The sequence below is a fragment of the Drosophila takahashii genome, chromosome 3R, assembly GCF_030179915.1.
Source record: "Drosophila takahashii strain IR98-3 E-12201 chromosome 3R, DtakHiC1v2, whole genome shotgun sequence".
NCBI classification, from domain to species: Eukaryota; Metazoa; Arthropoda; class Insecta; order Diptera; family Drosophilidae; genus Drosophila; species Drosophila takahashii.
In genome coordinates this window covers 14302062-14318556 of record NC_091681.1, presented here as the reverse complement: position 1 = coordinate 14318556, position 16495 = coordinate 14302062, and the positions used below count along the sequence as shown (strand labels likewise).

Genomic DNA, 16495 nt, shown 5'->3' with positions numbered 1-16495 from the left:
CAATAAGCTGCTCGCATTTACATTTGTGACCCCTTTCCTGTCACAATATTTGTTCGACTCGTGCCAAATCGAGTGATAAGGATCGGGGTTCCGGATATCCCCCCTTCCATTTCCATCTGGAGTTATCTCCGGGCAATCTGTCAAAGTTTTAGCTACATTTTGGCCTGTCTCATCAATCAATTTCGTTTAGCCAACCACTTTTATTTGGCTTACCAAGTTTGGGGAGACTAATTTCGCATATTTTGGGCCAACAACTCTTTTCGCTACACCCAAAAAAAAATTTATATGAAACGATGATCAATTTGATATGATGTGGTATCAATTTTTGATTTGATATGCGGCATATCAATACAATAAGCTCAAAATTAAAGTTACATGCTCTAAGTAGGCCAGTTCAAGTTCGAATGTGTCTGTCACAATCTTCGAGGGAGAAAAATCTGCAAAATGATATTATATTTTTATTGCATATATCTATTTCACACCGGAGGGTTTTTTTGTGTGCAGCTAATGCAAATCACATTTAAAACACCGCTGCTTCTGTTTAATCATAATATATTACGTTGGCCCGATACAGTTGTAAATGTAAATCGAACATTATGTCGACACTATTGGGTGGTATTTGCATTTGCTGTCCCCGCGGCAAATTTGCAACAAATTAAAGGCCAATTAACCCATCAGACGGGCTAACGAGCCGCCGACCGCCAATGCACACACGCAATTGCAATTATCAAATTAGTGGTGGGGCGGGGCGGGGTCAAGCAATTGGAGAAACAAATAATAAATTGGACGTGGAAATGCAGCAAAACATAGTGTGTCAGTGCACTATAATTATAATTAAGTTGTTGACCCGACCCGAGTTGACCCGAGATGAACTGACAACTGACAACCGACAGGCGCATAGGCCTCGAATTAATTAATATGTTTGCATAGCTGGATGATACAGTGCAATTATGTCCTGGCACGGGTGTGTCCTGCTTCCCCTAGCCCATCCCATCCCACTCAATTTTTGAGTCCTCGAAATGCACTTAATTTCCAACTGATACCGATACTTATACGGAATTCTAATGCCCGTTGTGGCCTATTAAACACACCCCCAGTTCTTCTTCTGGCCAACTTTACCTGAGTCCTGAGTCGGCGGCACGCGCCACTGGAAATTTTAGGAGAAATTTTCAACATACCTCTGCGGTTTTCCGGACGTTTTTATAGTCCTCTCAAATTGCTCTAATTCGTTAAGTTATAAAACTGGCCGCCAAGTTTTCAGAGTCATTTAGTTTTATTGCCACCGCGGCGGTCAATGAACTGAAAGTCAGAGGACTTCCCAAAAGAGGACGACACATGCGTGTTAATCTCTAATTTGCTAGGCGATCATGGTGATACATATATAGACATACGTATATAACGCATACATATTCAACAGCACAGCGGGTAGTTGAGAGGAGCTTGTTCCATTCGTATCCTTTTAATTGCCAAAACTCGCCGTGTTTCGAATTTCGGTATCTAAAGTTGTTTTTCCCATTTTAATGGTGCTATTTTCATTAGGCAAATGTATGTTCGCCTTTTTCCTTTCATTTTAATCCCCAAAAAATTCGACTCTTTTTTATTTTTGTGCGCCGCTCATTAGCATATAAAATGTATGGGTCGGCAGGACGCTATCCTTTATTTTTATTCGAGAGGCAGTGGTTCGGTGCGTGTGTTGGTATACACAATCCACGTTTATTGCATATTCATCATTTTAATTGCTTGTTTTCATACTAAATGACTCGATAAGGCTTTTAGGGTTATTAGGCGGAGACATCCAGCCGCTTCACTCGGCGACCAGGTGGGTCATCTGTATTTATTTATAAGGAAGGTGGCTTACCAACCTTGAGCATTCGAATAAGACCACATCTTTAGCTAGTCATGACATAAGTTAGTCCAGATCTATCAAACTATTATATTATTGTAATGAGAATTCTTACAAGATAAAGTTTCAAAAGTGATTGTAGATAGGTCGTATTATTATAATTTTTCCGGTATGAAAACATAATTTGTCAACCTTTCCTTTTTCCTGTACACCAGAATCCAGCGAATGAAATGCAATACTGAAGGAGCTGGCAAAAAGAACAAAAAACCAATTCACGTAGAAAAGTGCAAAGAAGATAAATCCGGGGGACGGGGAAATGAACTGGGCTCCGGCTTCCGATATGATTACTTTTCCTTTTGTTCCCCATTGCGGAACTGGGGAAATCAAGAAAGCGTGGCGGAAAGAACAAAGAAATTACTTTGCCAACGAGTGAACGGATATGAATAAAAAAGTGATCAATGCAATGAAAATGATTGTCTGCTCATTGTAGCGCTCCCTTCACAATTGAGCGCACAAAGTGCGAGAAAGATGAAAGTTTGCAGAATGTAACAACACTTTAATGAAAGGGAAAAACAAATAATTTTAGAAACAATGATTCCTGGAGGGCGATGTCCTGGGGGACTCAAGCATGACGTGGTCTGAAATTTGGATACCTCAATAACTTTTTTTTGTGAATATTTGGTATGTAACGCACCTGTAATGCGGACTTAGTCCTTGCAGCCACACCCACATGAGGAGCAGGAACGACAGGGCTTGCATCCGCATCCGCAGGACTTGCATCCGCACGAGGAGCACTGGGGCTTGCCACACCCACACTCGACCTGCTCCGGTTCCTGGATGGAACAACTCTGGACCATGGAGATGGTGAGGGCAATCAGGATGATTACCTTGATGTTGAACATGGCGATCGACTTGGATAAACTGGATTGCACTCGAAACTGTGGCCATTGGCAGTGATCAACGACTCTTTATAGGGCCAACGTAGGGGGAAAAGTTGTATTTGAGCAGTTGATTTTTGGTTCTATTTTGGGATATCACTGCTGATTAAGTAAATATATTGGTTCTGCACCATATGCATTTACAGTAATATATATTTTTTAGCTTGTTACTCATAGGTGATTTGAGGATATTGACATTGCAAGTTGGTTATCAAAAAGTCTACATTAAAATCAAATAAAAAACAATTTAAAAATAATTATTAAACTAAACTGTGCATTTTTAAATAGGTACTAAAATAAAGTTTGATATTTTCAGGAACCTTAATTTTGTAATCCCTTGTAATGTATCAATTTGATTTAATTTATTTTATTTACTTTTTAATTAAATTGCTTTAATTCCGTTCATAACTTCTGTTCAACCGGCTATTATTCGGGACATTTGATCCCACTCTATTTATATGAAACAGTTTATATATATTCAAAACTTTTATTATTAATAATAAAAACCATTAATAATAAAAACCAATACATTTAAAAAATACCATCTCCCCCTAAATAAATAAACTTAAACTTATATGAGCAACAGAAAAACTTTTTAATTGTTCAACAGATTTCATTCCAATTAGAAGGGCCAACAATAAGAATAACTTAGGAATGCTGTAAGGATGGGGAATTAACAATATTACTGTTGAAATTAAGTTAAATTCACTCTTACGTTTTGAGTTCTCAGCTGAGAATTTCAGCAGATGGCACAAGCTGTAAAATCGCTCTGTGGCAATTGATCCTGGCTTTCGATTGCAACCGCAAGGAGCTGGAATGGGGAATTCAGCTACCACGGGGAATCCAACGCTACATTTCTTGTTAATAAAACTTCGGCAAAGATCCTCCGAAACGGGCACAAGTGCTAAAATAAAATTTAATAATTTAAATAAAACCTAAAGTACAATTTGAACTATAACTTACGAGATTCGCCATCACATTTTCGCCGTTTGTTTTCTATTTGCATAAGGCAATCGTTCTGGAAGCAACGGCAGACGCAATCCTGAAGAGCCCACTGATAGTTCCTGTAGTATATATTACAATCTTTGGGTGTGGTCGCCGTTGGTGGGGCAACAGTTGTGGATCTGGTTCCTCGTAAAGGTTCCGATTCAGATTCTGGTTCGGATTCGGATTCGGATTCAGGTTCTGATTCAGATTCTACGTGGGATTCTGATTCTATATCGGGATCTGATTCGGATTCTGGATCAGATTCTGTCTCAGGTTCCTCTTCAGGGTCAGGTTCCTCTTCAGGCTCAGATTCCTCTTCAGGGGCAGTCTCCGGTTCCGGTTCGGGCTCCTGGACAATATTGCCAAAGGAGAGCCCCGAAACACCCAGCAACAAAAGTAGCAATTTAAAATTGAACATATCCGAAAAGTGACCAAAAGTATAACTGACTCCTGAATACCACCCATTTGGCTATTTATATTAAGTATATTCCATTGTTTTAGCAGTTGTAGCAAACCATTTTGTTGACTTTGTGCCGCAGAAAGTCAACAGCAAAGATCCGAAAAAAATGTTTGCAGAACGTGCGCTTTTAGCTGCACACGAAAAAGAAATAATTGTTTGCGTAACCTTGACTGACCGAAATAAACAGTAGGAAATTTCCTACTTAAGACATATGGGCACTTCCAAAATGTCGCTCGGGACATTTGCACATCTTTAAAGTTTAAAAAAAATTATAAAACAATGGATTTTAATTTTAATTATGGGCTTTTCCTTTCACTCTTCCCAAGCTCTATTTTTGGTAAAAATCTTGATTTTGTACCACTTTTAGTTTTTAAGATATCGGTAAAAAACTGCCGTATTCGCTCGGGACAAAAATAGAAGTGGATTTCGGGGAAGTTCATACAACACCAGAAATTAGCTAATTCTGATGGAATATTTGAATGCGATTTTTTTAAGAATGTCGTTCAAACATGTCGCTGTGAAATGCTTTTGGTTTTACTCAAAAATTCTTTGCCGTTTTTTTTTTATGCAGTTTCAACCACATTCGCTCGGGACATGTCGCTCGGGACATTTTTTCCGACTGTTTTGTAAAGCGGATTTCTTTACCTCTATCCCTCAATTGCTGGATGTTTTGCTTTTAACTTAATAGTTTAGCATGTGAATGAAGCATTTAGTACAGAAAAATGTCACATATTAGCATTTCTATAGGATAAATTTACAACAGAAGATAGGTCCAAAAAATAACAAAAAAATAGCCAAAAAGTGATTTTTGCGTATATTGGTGGGGTTTGTCATAAAAATAATCAAACTGTACTCCAAATTTTTAGTTAAGCTCAGTATCCAACTAATTAGAAACTAATATCGGGGCAAAATCATGTGGAAATATGTTTTATTCAAGTTTCAAGGTTTTTGGCTTGGTGGACTTTTTTTTGGAAGTGCCCATATTTATATGAAGCAGGCTCCCAAAAACAGACCCTAAAAAATTTAAGAAATAAAGAATTCAAAAACGGTAAATTTTTAGGCGTTTTAGAAAAACCAGGTACAGGAGAAAAATATCGTGAAAAGTGTATTGCTGATATATATTTTATTTTCATGTTACAAATTTAAACAATAACAAGGGTCGGTCGAGGTAGTCAATTCCTTCAGATATCATCGTCTTAACACTTGGAGTAGCTGATGAAGGCTAAAAAATTGCATAAGATCAATGTTAATAATATTCAATATTTAAAAAAGTTCATTTTCTTACGTTTTGAGCATTCAGCTGCGTATTTCAGGAGTGCGCAAAGACTCTTGAACTTTTTGATTTCGAGGCTTCCCTCTTTGCCATTGCAACCGCAAGGAGACGGAATCGGGAACTTGGCCTCCACAGGCCATCCAAGGAGGCACTTGGCCTTGATGAACTTCTTGCACACCTTCTCCGAGACCTGGATCAGAGCTACACAAAAAATAATAATAATATAACTTATAAAATCTAAAAGAGTGACTACTATAAGCATCTTACGCGTCTTTCCAGCCTTCTCCCGCTGAGCATTCTCCTCGCCCATTAGACATCCGTTCTGGAAGACCCGGCACACACAATCTTCGAGAGCCCAGGTACGTTCACACCAATAGATCTGGCACTTGGTGGTCTGCTCCACCGGTTTTGGGGGCTTAATGATGAATGTGGCCTGGGCCACTCCCACCACAGCTACTACGACAAGGATAGTCTTGAACATATTGGAAGGATTTAGAGAGTCGAAACTAGTGATGCAGCTACTGCTTGAAGTTTCGGCTGCTGGGAAGCTTTTTATACGCCTCCCGTAGATCCATTATTTACCCAGATGTATTTTGATCATGAAATTATTGATAAGAAGGGTAAACAAAATATTTATAACAATAACAAGTTATTGCTGTTAAAATGTTTGCTTAACTTGTAGGAAAATTTTGTTTAATTCAGCAGGGCAACTAAATTTAGCTAGCCCTTGACAGCTTTCTTTAATGATTCCTTATAGGTCAGTAACCAGTTGAACTGGCTTTCCGATCGAATGATCATAAATTTATTGATAAGAAGGGTAACCAAAAAATATATAATAATAACAAGTTGTTGCTGCTAAAATGTTTGCTCAATTCGTAGGAAAGTTTTGTTTGTGTACCTAAATTTAGCCCTTGACAGCTTTCTTTAATGATTCTTAATAGGTCAGTAACCAGTTGAACTGGCTTTCCGACCGACCCCAAAAAGGCTCATAAAATAAAAACAAAAAACAGGACGAAAAACCCACTTAAAATGTTGCGGCATAAATACGTGATCACCTTTCCGGTTATGCTGCTGGTAAATAATTACACGCAGTTGTCATTAGCTCATTAGAGGAGAGTCGGAGAGTCGGAAAGTCGGGAAAATGCAAAGTGGCGGAAAAGCAGATAAAACAAAGGCAAACAACTCAATTAACCCTTTTCCGCCAAACCCCAAATGGCTGGATTATGATGATGCTGCTTGTGCTGCTTAGTATATGATAATATAATAAAATAATAAACGAAAAGTGTCATGAGAGGAAGAAGGGGGCAAATCCTGACGGATTTCGTGTGTAATTACTTCAATTAAACCATCTGTGAAAATTGCCGCAGCCGAACATGAAATTCAACTTTACTTTCGAAATTCCCAATTGAGTTGAGGCGCATTATCCTGGCAAGCAACCGCATTTATCTCCCTTCCTTTTCTCTTCGCCAGGACAACCGAACCAGCAACAACAACCCCCAGGAGCGTCGCGTATTTTTACCTTTGACTTACCTTTGCCTCGACTGTTTCCCGCTTTTAATGGGGTGACATTTATGGCACTTTATCAACTCGAAAGTCAATAATGCCAGCCAAGTATCTTAAATGTGGCTTAAAACGCACACACACACACAGACGCCCGAAGAAGGAAAACGTAAGAGGAAATGAAAAGCGGCCCAAGGAAAATTGCAATGCGATAAAAATAAAATTTTAAAATTTATGCCGCTTATTGTCAATTCCCGGCAACTGTAACTCAAGACTTCAGGGGGGAGCTAATGCTTTTCAGCTTTGTTTGGAGAAAATCAAGTAGGAGGGAATATAAAAATTACATTGAGGAAATGGGTATGCAAAATTTACAATTATTAAACTTATTACTTTAGATATGAGTTATATTTACAAACTACTTATCTTCTTGCCTAAAATATATGAACGATGAATTTTGTTATTATAATATATGTTGTATATTATAATATAAGTTCAAGAACCGGATCTAAATAAGAAAAACTAAATTCTAAATTTAAAATAAATTTTTGAGGAAAAAATATATGAATATTGAATATATAAAAATTGAAAACAATCAAAAATTATTAATTTACTGTTCAAAAATATATAATTCTTATTCATGACTTTATTTCTCTCTGTATATATCTTCGCAGAACGGGTCTGATGGAAGTCCCCAAGTTTGTTATGACAACTGAGAGACATTTGAATCGGGCACTTGGAGGGGGAGACTCCGGCAGGGCATTAGTCGAATGGATCCCCCAGGATTAGCCAATGAGAGTGGATTTTCCCCGCCGAAACCACCCGCTTTTCGCCGCTTTTCCGTATTGTCTTTAGACTGCTGACAGCTTGTGGCCTAGGGAATTTCCGCGCTGCGTTGGAGAAAACTTTTGCGTAATTAGGAGTATAATTTGCGAGCCAAGTCGGCTTTTTGCCGCTGACAACTTGATTACGTTTCAACAACATTGTAAAAGTTAATTGCCAGCGCAGCCTTAAAGCCTGATGAGCATTTATCACCCCGCCGAGCGGGCCATCAGCCAGAACCATCCTACCAAAGGCCTGACACACTCCTCGCGTGTTATGCAAAAACCGGGCAAAAGGCGAAAGACACGGAAAAAGTGAGGCATTCATTAGGCCCGACACGGTGGTGGTGCGGTGGTTCGGCGGTGCGGTGGTGGAGCGTCTTGTTACCACATTTTTCAATTATAGCACATTTCCTGCCCTCGGTTCACATTCACGTGTGCTTTTCGGCCGGGGGAAGCCCCCTTGATGAAGAGTTATTGCATTTTAATTTGCCAGCCGCTGCAAAATGTGCCAAAATGTAAAAAATAACCACATTGTTTGTTTGCAATGCGCAGGTGGTGCGGCAATCTCTTATCCGCATTTCTTATCGCGGCTATGCGAGAAAATACAAAGCGTCGAATTCCAGCCATAATGAAGCCGGCGGTTCAGAGATCAAAACCGATGCAACTAATTAGCTGCCGCTTCATTAAAATAAGTGCCCAACTAAAAATACAAGAGCCTAATTTACACTGAGAAGAAATCAGAACTAGTTTGGATTTACATTGACTAAATGATTTAGGATGAATGAACAAATGTTCGAGTTTTGCCTTGGCAAACATTTGAAATTTATCATCTAAATTTGTATTATTCTTATGATCAATAAAATTTTTAAATACCATTATAAATATTAATAGCGTATATTTTTTCTCCGTGCAGGGGAGAGGAGCTCGCCGGAAAGGTCATTTAGCGTGGCCAACAAAAATGTATTGTTAAAAGCCGCTAATGAATTATTTACTGCCCATTCGGCCGTCCTCTAAGCTGAACCCTGTCTGTCAGGGTCGGAGAAGGGGCAGAAATGGGGGTTCTAGACCTCCAGAACGTCCACGCATAACTCAACCAGTTCACACCCTTAATTAACTACCTGCGTGTTGGTCGAAAATTGCGTGTGGCTTCTGCAGCGGAAGGAATTGCTTAAACGGAATTATGTTTATTAAGCATTTAAGGAAGTGTGACTGCGTCGGGCGAAATATCAGCACATTTCAATTACCCTGCCCGCCGATCCGAGCACAAATCTGTCGATTACAGTCCCTCGCATCCATCAATCAAGTGCATATGAATAACATTTTTAATCACTCCGAATTACCCAGTAGAGCGCACATGATGAATTGCACGTTCCACGGCCAGGGGATATATCAACCGCAATCCGGAGGGGCATGGTATGTATATAGCCAGCACTCTATATGTGCCTTCGTTGTGGGAGTACAAACGCATTCACTTGACAATCACTTTTGTTTTATTGCGATTTGCCAGCCCAGACACCAACAACAACGGCTGGCAAAGCGAGCAATTTCCACTTGGGATAACTTGTGAGCAATTGCAATTGCTGCCGGAGCCTGGGCCTCTATATACGGGGAATACCCCGAGAAGACAATGAGCTGTGCCAACCAAATTGTTGTGGTGCAAAAATGCGGCATATGTGCCTGGCAGAGGCAATCGACGCAATCTGCAATTGCAGCACTAGGACTTGGGATCCAGGATACGGGCATCAACAACGGAACGATTTGCCAAGAAAATGAAAATTTATTGTCAGTAAATGAAAGAAAGCTCTCCCCTTGGCTCGGTTCGGTTCGGTTCGGTTCGTTTCAGTTGAGACCAGTTGGTAGTGTTCGCTGGCAATCAAGGTGCTTCTTTGTTGGCCAAAAGGCAACTATTCGCCCTGCGTCTTCTTACCTTTCTTCTAGCCGAGCAAAAAGAGTGCCACAATTGCAGATGACTATCGCCCGCCGTCATTGTCTTTCGAATCGCTCTTGATTTGCGGCTCCAAGGGTTCCTAAAGGTTTACTGAAAAGATTGGAACCACGTTTTAACTGGCTTTTTGTCTAATAATTTCATTTTCAAAGATAGATATTGATAGACATCGGGTTTTAGGTCAAATCGTTCTTTTTAAATACGATTTCAGTCTACGATTAATTTTCTGTTGTATTTTTTAAATCCTTTTATTTATTTTTTTTTCTGAACAAAATTTGAAAGCAATCAAATGTGGCTTGAAATCATATTAAAAAAAAACGATTGCACCTAAAATCCGATTTCTAGATATTAGATATTAAAGATGGATAGATTTTAATTGATTTGTAATACTTAAGTTTAGTTCGTGGCCGCAAATGCTAATCTATACATTTTAATTGAAATGTTAATCATAAAATTTAGGGATGCATCTATAAAATCTATAAATTAGTTGGAATTTTTATCTAAATATATAAAAAAAAATGTTTAAAATAAATCAATGATAAATATATTTGAGAACCATTATAATTTTTGTATATATTTAAATATTTAATATTCACATAATAAACCTATTAAAATGCAAGGCAAAGAAATATTAGCGGTTTGAAGATGATGATTGTATCGAAATAGAAATCATTTCATAACAGCCAACGTATTTTCTTTGTCGACTGATTCAGCATATGGCTTGGCGCCTCTAGCTTCGGCTAATGGAGATGTTGGCCAGAAATGATAATGGGCAAAACATTTAATGCACGTTATTGCCGAACCAAAAAAGCAATTTGAAGCTACGCGCGGCCAGGATTTGGCCAAGCCCTCAGAACCGGGCTAATGCAGTGAAATATTTATTGAAATTGTATGCTCCCCGGGGGCCAATGGGGCATTGTCTGCTATTAGGCGAGAATCGGGGTGGCCGAATGGTTCTTTATCCCGAAACTTGGCAATGGGGGATGGGGCTTGGCTTCGCCAAGGGTTGGGATTTGTGAGAGGCGCTATTTACGAGTCTCTGCTTGGCACTTTCGGCATTATTGCCTGGCCAAATGTTTTCGCCCCGACCCATAAATATCCCAGAGTATCCGAGAGTAGGGCGAAAACTTTTCGCACGCCACTCACTTCCTTATAAATTACGCACATTAGTGCAATTAACAGCAACAAGAGCGAGCCGAAAAGGTCTCGATTATTCACCTGAAAGAAAAAAGGCCGCGAACTCCTGAACTCCCGAGCTCTCACGGTGCCGACACTGCAAGAAAAAGCAACCCTTAAGATAGAAATAAAATCCATTATAATAGGTATAACAAAAAAACCAATTTGCTCTAGGCACTACGACTAACTTAAAAAAATATCTGAACAATTATTTTTGCAAAACATTTTATATTTCTACAAATCAAATATTTCAGTGCAGTTTTTATTTCGAGTGTGCTTCATTCGAGTGGCACTTGAACTGGCGAAAAGCATATTTACCCTCTTGTTGCAGGCAAATCTGGGTAAATATTTGTAGCAATTATACAAGCGGAAGTCGATACGGATATGGATACTTGTGGCTATGGCCCCGAACCCCTCTATACACCATTTTTTCCCAACTCAACACGTGCCGCAAATGCATGACAACATAATTATCGCACGCTCGTGGGCGCGTGTTTGAAAAACACGGGGTATTTTCCACTTGAGTTTTTCCGCTCCGCAACTCTCGGCAGCCCTAAAAATTCTGGATTGTTTCAATATAATAAGTGGGCGTGGCGGCAAAGCCCGATGACAGCGAACAACATCGGTAATGGCAACAACATCGCCACGCGTCTGAAGCGTCAAAAAGCCGTTGATTATATGGCAGACTTGCCGGCTCCTAATGGTTATGGTTGCCCTTGTCGGGTTTTAAGCTCTTAATGGCCACTTGATGGTTAAGGTAACCCACTTACAGGGCGAGGGGATTGTTTGCTGCCTCAGCGCATCCTTTCATCCAATCGGCGTGTCTATCGAGGCCAGAATGTCCGATTGGATTAGGACACTACTCGTAATGAGTGGGAAAAATATTGGGAGAGAGGCAGGAGAAGTCATTGATACGGAAAGTTCACGGATCGGTTTCCAAATGTGCTCGTTAATTAAAATAGACACAAAAACTAAAACACATCAAACGAAATTGGTAATCAAAAACCGCAGAAAAAACAAGGCGTAAAAAGTATGACATCCGGAAAATGCCATTAAAATTGCACGTCATAAGGCCCCTGGGCGAGGACATCGGTTCTACACGTAGGAAAATAATTACCAATTTCAATTATTTGTTAAAAAAATATATTACATTTAATATGCATCAACATTAAATAATATAGCTTTTTAAATATTAGACGGAAACTCAAATATTAATTTATATTTATTTATATATTTGTAGTATTCCTTATTTTCCCAGTGTCCTGTGGGTGTTCTCTGGGCTTAGAAATGTTGGCATAGAAATGGCTAAAAGCCGTGGCCATGCAAATTATTATTGGTTCGTCAAGCATACAAAAAATATTTCAAATTTGAGAACGTCCAACCAGATACGAGTATCTCCGTGGGCAGAGGCAGGGGCTAAAAAATACTGTGCCATGAAAAAAAATGTTTTTATCTGGCTAGGCATGTCAACGAACCGGCAGCCAAATGAATATGGAATGCTCTGTGTGAGTGGCAGATTTCCTAAATAATTTGTGGGCGCACTCGGATGGCTAGATTCCGGGGATCGGAGGTGGAGTGCAGGGGAGAGGGGCTCCATCCGTACCTGGAGCTGCTGCTTTATCATCTTGTAACGTGTATCCATTTCGAGTCTATCAAAAAAGCATTCACCTGGCGTCTGTCCCCGGGACCGAGCACACACCTGCTCCCTTCGCCTCTTGATCCGGCAGCTACATAAATCAAATCCATTTCCCGAGCACCGGTTTTGGCCAATTCTTTTGCCATGGCCGCCGGCACGTATTACGGCATTTGTTGGCCGTTTTTCCACCTCTCCATCTGCTCTCCGATTTTCTTTTCCTCCTCTTCTTTTTTTGTGGGCCAAGCTGTCAGCGAAAATGCTGAAAAATGGCAAAATACCATTGATGAAAGTAAGCTGCTTGCTTTGGCTCCGCAAAAAAGCACCGAACATGAAAGCCCAACCATGACGCATTGCAGTGCGCCACCAAAATCTAAGCAAGGCAGCTGGAAAAAACGAAAAAAAAATCACAAATCAGACACGAGTTATTCCGGCCAAAAAAAAGGCAGAGAATAAGGGGGAGCATTAACCAACTGGTCGGGGCGTGTCGCCTCACAATATGCCAAAGTGAAAAGCTGTGTTAGCGTGTTTTTCCGCCTCTCGCATCTTTTTCTGGGTGCCTTCTGCTGATTAATTGAGGAATGTGCCTCCCAGCCAGATGACAGTCAAAAGCCAGCTGCCCACGGAAAACCCATTGAAAGTCGTTCGCAAAATGGGAAAAAACGGCAGAACTACCTGCTAGCTGTATGATAATTAAAACTAATATACGCGGCGTATGCGTAATATTTCTAGTAGAGCAGGCAAAAACAATAGAGTATAGTTGAGATGAAGGACACGAATAACCATTACTTTAAATAGCCAAGGCATTGGGAATACATTCAGTCTTAAATATACTTTATTTTGTAAAAACATGTTATTATTAAGATCGGTATAAGTACTCAAAAACTGAAATAAGTTGTAAAATCGTTAATTAATCTTTTGTTTTGTTATTCGTTAGTTAAGGTGTCTAAAAGTATTTTTTAACATTATGTTCATTGATGTTTTTGATTTTTTTAGTCCCTAGGATTTTTTTATAATTCAATGATCGCAACGAAAATATTTTGGGATCTAGTTACCCGAAATAATAATAAAATATTGTTTAGTTTATGGAGTCATACTGTAAATTTGATATTTCATATTTAGTAATACATATTTTCGTATTATCCAATTGAATTCGCATATCGCTGGAGAGTGTAGAGATGACAAGCATAAAACAATTGCCCATGGGTCGCAGTCGCACGGAGTCCGTGGAAAAATGAATTACCAAAGCGCAGGGCAAGAAAATGACAACAAAAGTCGAACCAAAGGCTGTGGGGGCTGTTCTTTTCCTGTGTTCCGCTCCCCAGTTTTATTCAGTGCCCTTTTTTACATTCTGTACCGGCTTTTTGCCTTTTGCAGGGCTTGTTGTTCGGCATTATGCGGCAACTGCATTGTTTATAGAGACAGCCTCCGGGCTACCTGCCCGACTTTGTGCATTTTTTAATGGATTTCAGGGCGAACAAAAAGCCAGAACATGGCGCATTGAAGTGAAGAATTCGCACTCGCGGTCTTAAACGCATGCGGGATTCGCTGGCGAAGTGGGTGGGCGGCTGTCAAGGCTGTTATTTGTTGGGCGAAATGTTGCTAGCAGGCAGGACTTCCGTCGCCTCCCCATTCCCGCCATCATCGCCTGTTGTCAATTTGGCCAAAGTGGTTTTTCAGTTGCTTTAGCGTGAAAAAAGGCGAACAATTGAGGACGGCGGGGGCCAGGCGGTCGGCTGTCTGTCATCGGGATGTGGATGTTGATGTGGATGCCTCTGGGTTATTTCTGCAGATCCTTTGACAAATTGCACTTGTGCGGCGTTTTAATCACTTAGGCCAGAACGCCTACATTGGCCCTATCTAGGCGTCTCATTCTATTTACTTAATGACAGCGAAAAGTGGCAGCCGGCGACGCCTTGAGATTCCCACACGCCTCAGCGCCAAGCAGCAAGTGCTCCTCGCATTTGTCATATTATACCTGCATCGCTCCTTCTGCACTATCCAAATTGCACCTAAAGAAATTAAAAGAAATTACAGAAAATTTATTTTTAAAAATACTCTGCCATTTCAATACTCTAGTTTTATATTTCCTTACAATAAGTACGCGAATTGATATGATTTGCAAATGGTATTTTATAAGAAGTTATGTTTTATAATTTTACAATTAATAAATTACCTATAAAAGTGTTTATGATTTTTTTGGAAAGATGTAAAATACACCGAATAAAAAATGATCAAAGAAACTAAACCATTCGTACATTAATTCTGAACTATTAGGTTTCAAAAATATTAATAAGATGAATCTTAAATCAATACTTTCGGAAGTATTAAAATGAAGAATTAATACAACGCGTATTAAGAGTTAAACATGTTAAGATAAAAGTATATATTAATGTAATCGATGAAATGACATTGGAAAAATACTAGCTACTTTAAATTCAAAATACTTAAATCTTCGATTTATATAGAGTTTACTGCCTGGCTTAAATTGACATCGAATACAGCTACTTTTCAGCTATAATTTTTTCCTGTGCACATCCTTCATCCTGCGTTTATGGCCTTGCTCCCAACTCGTAGTTTCATTAGACTAAAACGCCCGGTGCGTGCGATGGTGTGAGTGTGCCGAGCTTTTGTTTAACGGATTTGCCTTTTCACAGAAATTTGCATTTGCCAGTGCCATTGAAGCGCGAACAATTGAACGGCTAGGGCCCAGGCCCAGGCCCAAAAAAGAGAAGTATGTCCTGGATGGTCCTGGTCCTGGCCCAGCTGTTCTCTTTTGCTCTCGTGCCATTGTCCCTTTGTCTAAGCCGTGCGCCAAAAGGCGCGCAAATATCTTTTGATTTCTTTGCCCATTCAACGGAAAAAAAGACGCACACTTTTGATAGCTTTCATTTATGATTATGCGGGGGCGGGGACCGGAGAGTGGGCGTGGCCCTGCCAGTCATCAATCAAAAAGTGCGCAAAATCAAAATGCCATGCGATGCGGATTCCCAGCCAGGCAGCCAAATCAAATCCTTTGACAGATTTCGAATTTCGAAATGGGTGAGAAATAGCTGAGCAGCACTACACTCAAAAAATTTTTTTTCCTAAATTTTAGAAAATTGCCATAAAATGAAATTTTTTCTTAATTTTAGAAAATTTTCTGAATTTTAGAAATTGTTTTCTTGAATCTAGGAAAAAAGACCATAAAAACAGAATTTTATGAAAAACCTTTCTAAAATTTAGAAAAATGATTTTTTTTCTTAAATCAATGGTGTTTTTTCCTAGTTTGCTCTCCAAAAGTTTTCTTAAATTAATGGCGATTTCGCCATTAAATTAAGAAAAAATGTACTTCACCCCTTCCTATAATCTAGAAAGTCGCCATAAAAAATACGGTAAATTTTTCTAAAGTTTAAGAATTTTTCTGAATTAAAAAAAAATGTTTTCTTGAAAACAAAAAAGTAGAATTAGAAAATCACCATAGATTTAAGAAAGACTTTTTGTATTTCTTTTATGCTTCTCACTCTTTCTTCGAAACGAAAAAGAAGAAGACAAGGGGTTAGTCCGCGGCGCGTTGCGACGACAGTTTTGGCGTATGTATGTATATGTTTATGTGTGTTTGTGCGTATGATCGAGAATTTTCTTGTGCGTAGCTGTAACTTTTATTGCGTTGTTGTTTTGGAAATGCAGTCTCTCGCGAGAGAGTTGCTTGCGTTGCGCTGCATTTTGAACCCTTGTGCTCAGTTTTGGATGAGCATTCAAAGTAATAAGTTTGTGTTGAGCCCATTTAAGAAAGTTAAAGTGCGATCCCTCTAAGAGGCAATTAATAGGTAAGCAATTTAAATAAATTTAAATTTAAATTTGGTAAGTGTGTGAAAATTTATGGTAAGCAAAGGCCATACTATTGCAGGCCGCAAATACTATCCTTCTCTAATATTAA

At 39.4% G+C, this 16495-nt stretch overlaps 3 protein-coding genes across 3 annotated transcripts; all 3 read right to left on the bottom strand.

The window, feature by feature from the left end:
• Window positions 1-2550: 2550 nt before the first annotated feature.
• LOC108066634 (keratin-associated protein 5-6) lies at window positions 2551-2745 on the bottom strand. The gene has a single exon (XM_017155246.2). The coding sequence runs from the start codon at window positions 2743-2745 to the stop codon at window positions 2551-2553; it is 195 nt and encodes a 64-aa protein (XP_017010735.2).
• Window positions 2746-3403: 658 nt separating this feature from the next.
• On the bottom strand, window positions 3404-4186 carry Sgs5 (Salivary gland secretion 5). Its single transcript, XM_044392512.1, has 4 exons — window positions 4065-4186; window positions 3745-3884; window positions 3497-3685; window positions 3404-3438 (listed from the first exon to the last, which is right to left on the bottom strand). Exons 1-4 carry the CDS (start codon window positions 4184-4186, stop codon window positions 3404-3406), a joined length of 486 nt encoding a protein of 161 aa, XP_044248447.1.
• Window positions 4187-5390: 1204 nt separating this feature from the next.
• On the bottom strand, window positions 5391-5982 carry Sgs5bis. The gene is made up of 3 exons (XM_017155227.3): window positions 5769-5982; window positions 5514-5702; window positions 5391-5450 (listed from the first exon to the last, which is right to left on the bottom strand). Exons 1-3 carry the CDS (start codon window positions 5980-5982, stop codon window positions 5425-5427), a joined length of 429 nt encoding a protein of 142 aa, XP_017010716.1. The 3' UTR covers window positions 5391-5424.
• Window positions 5983-16495: the final 10513 nt, after the last annotated feature.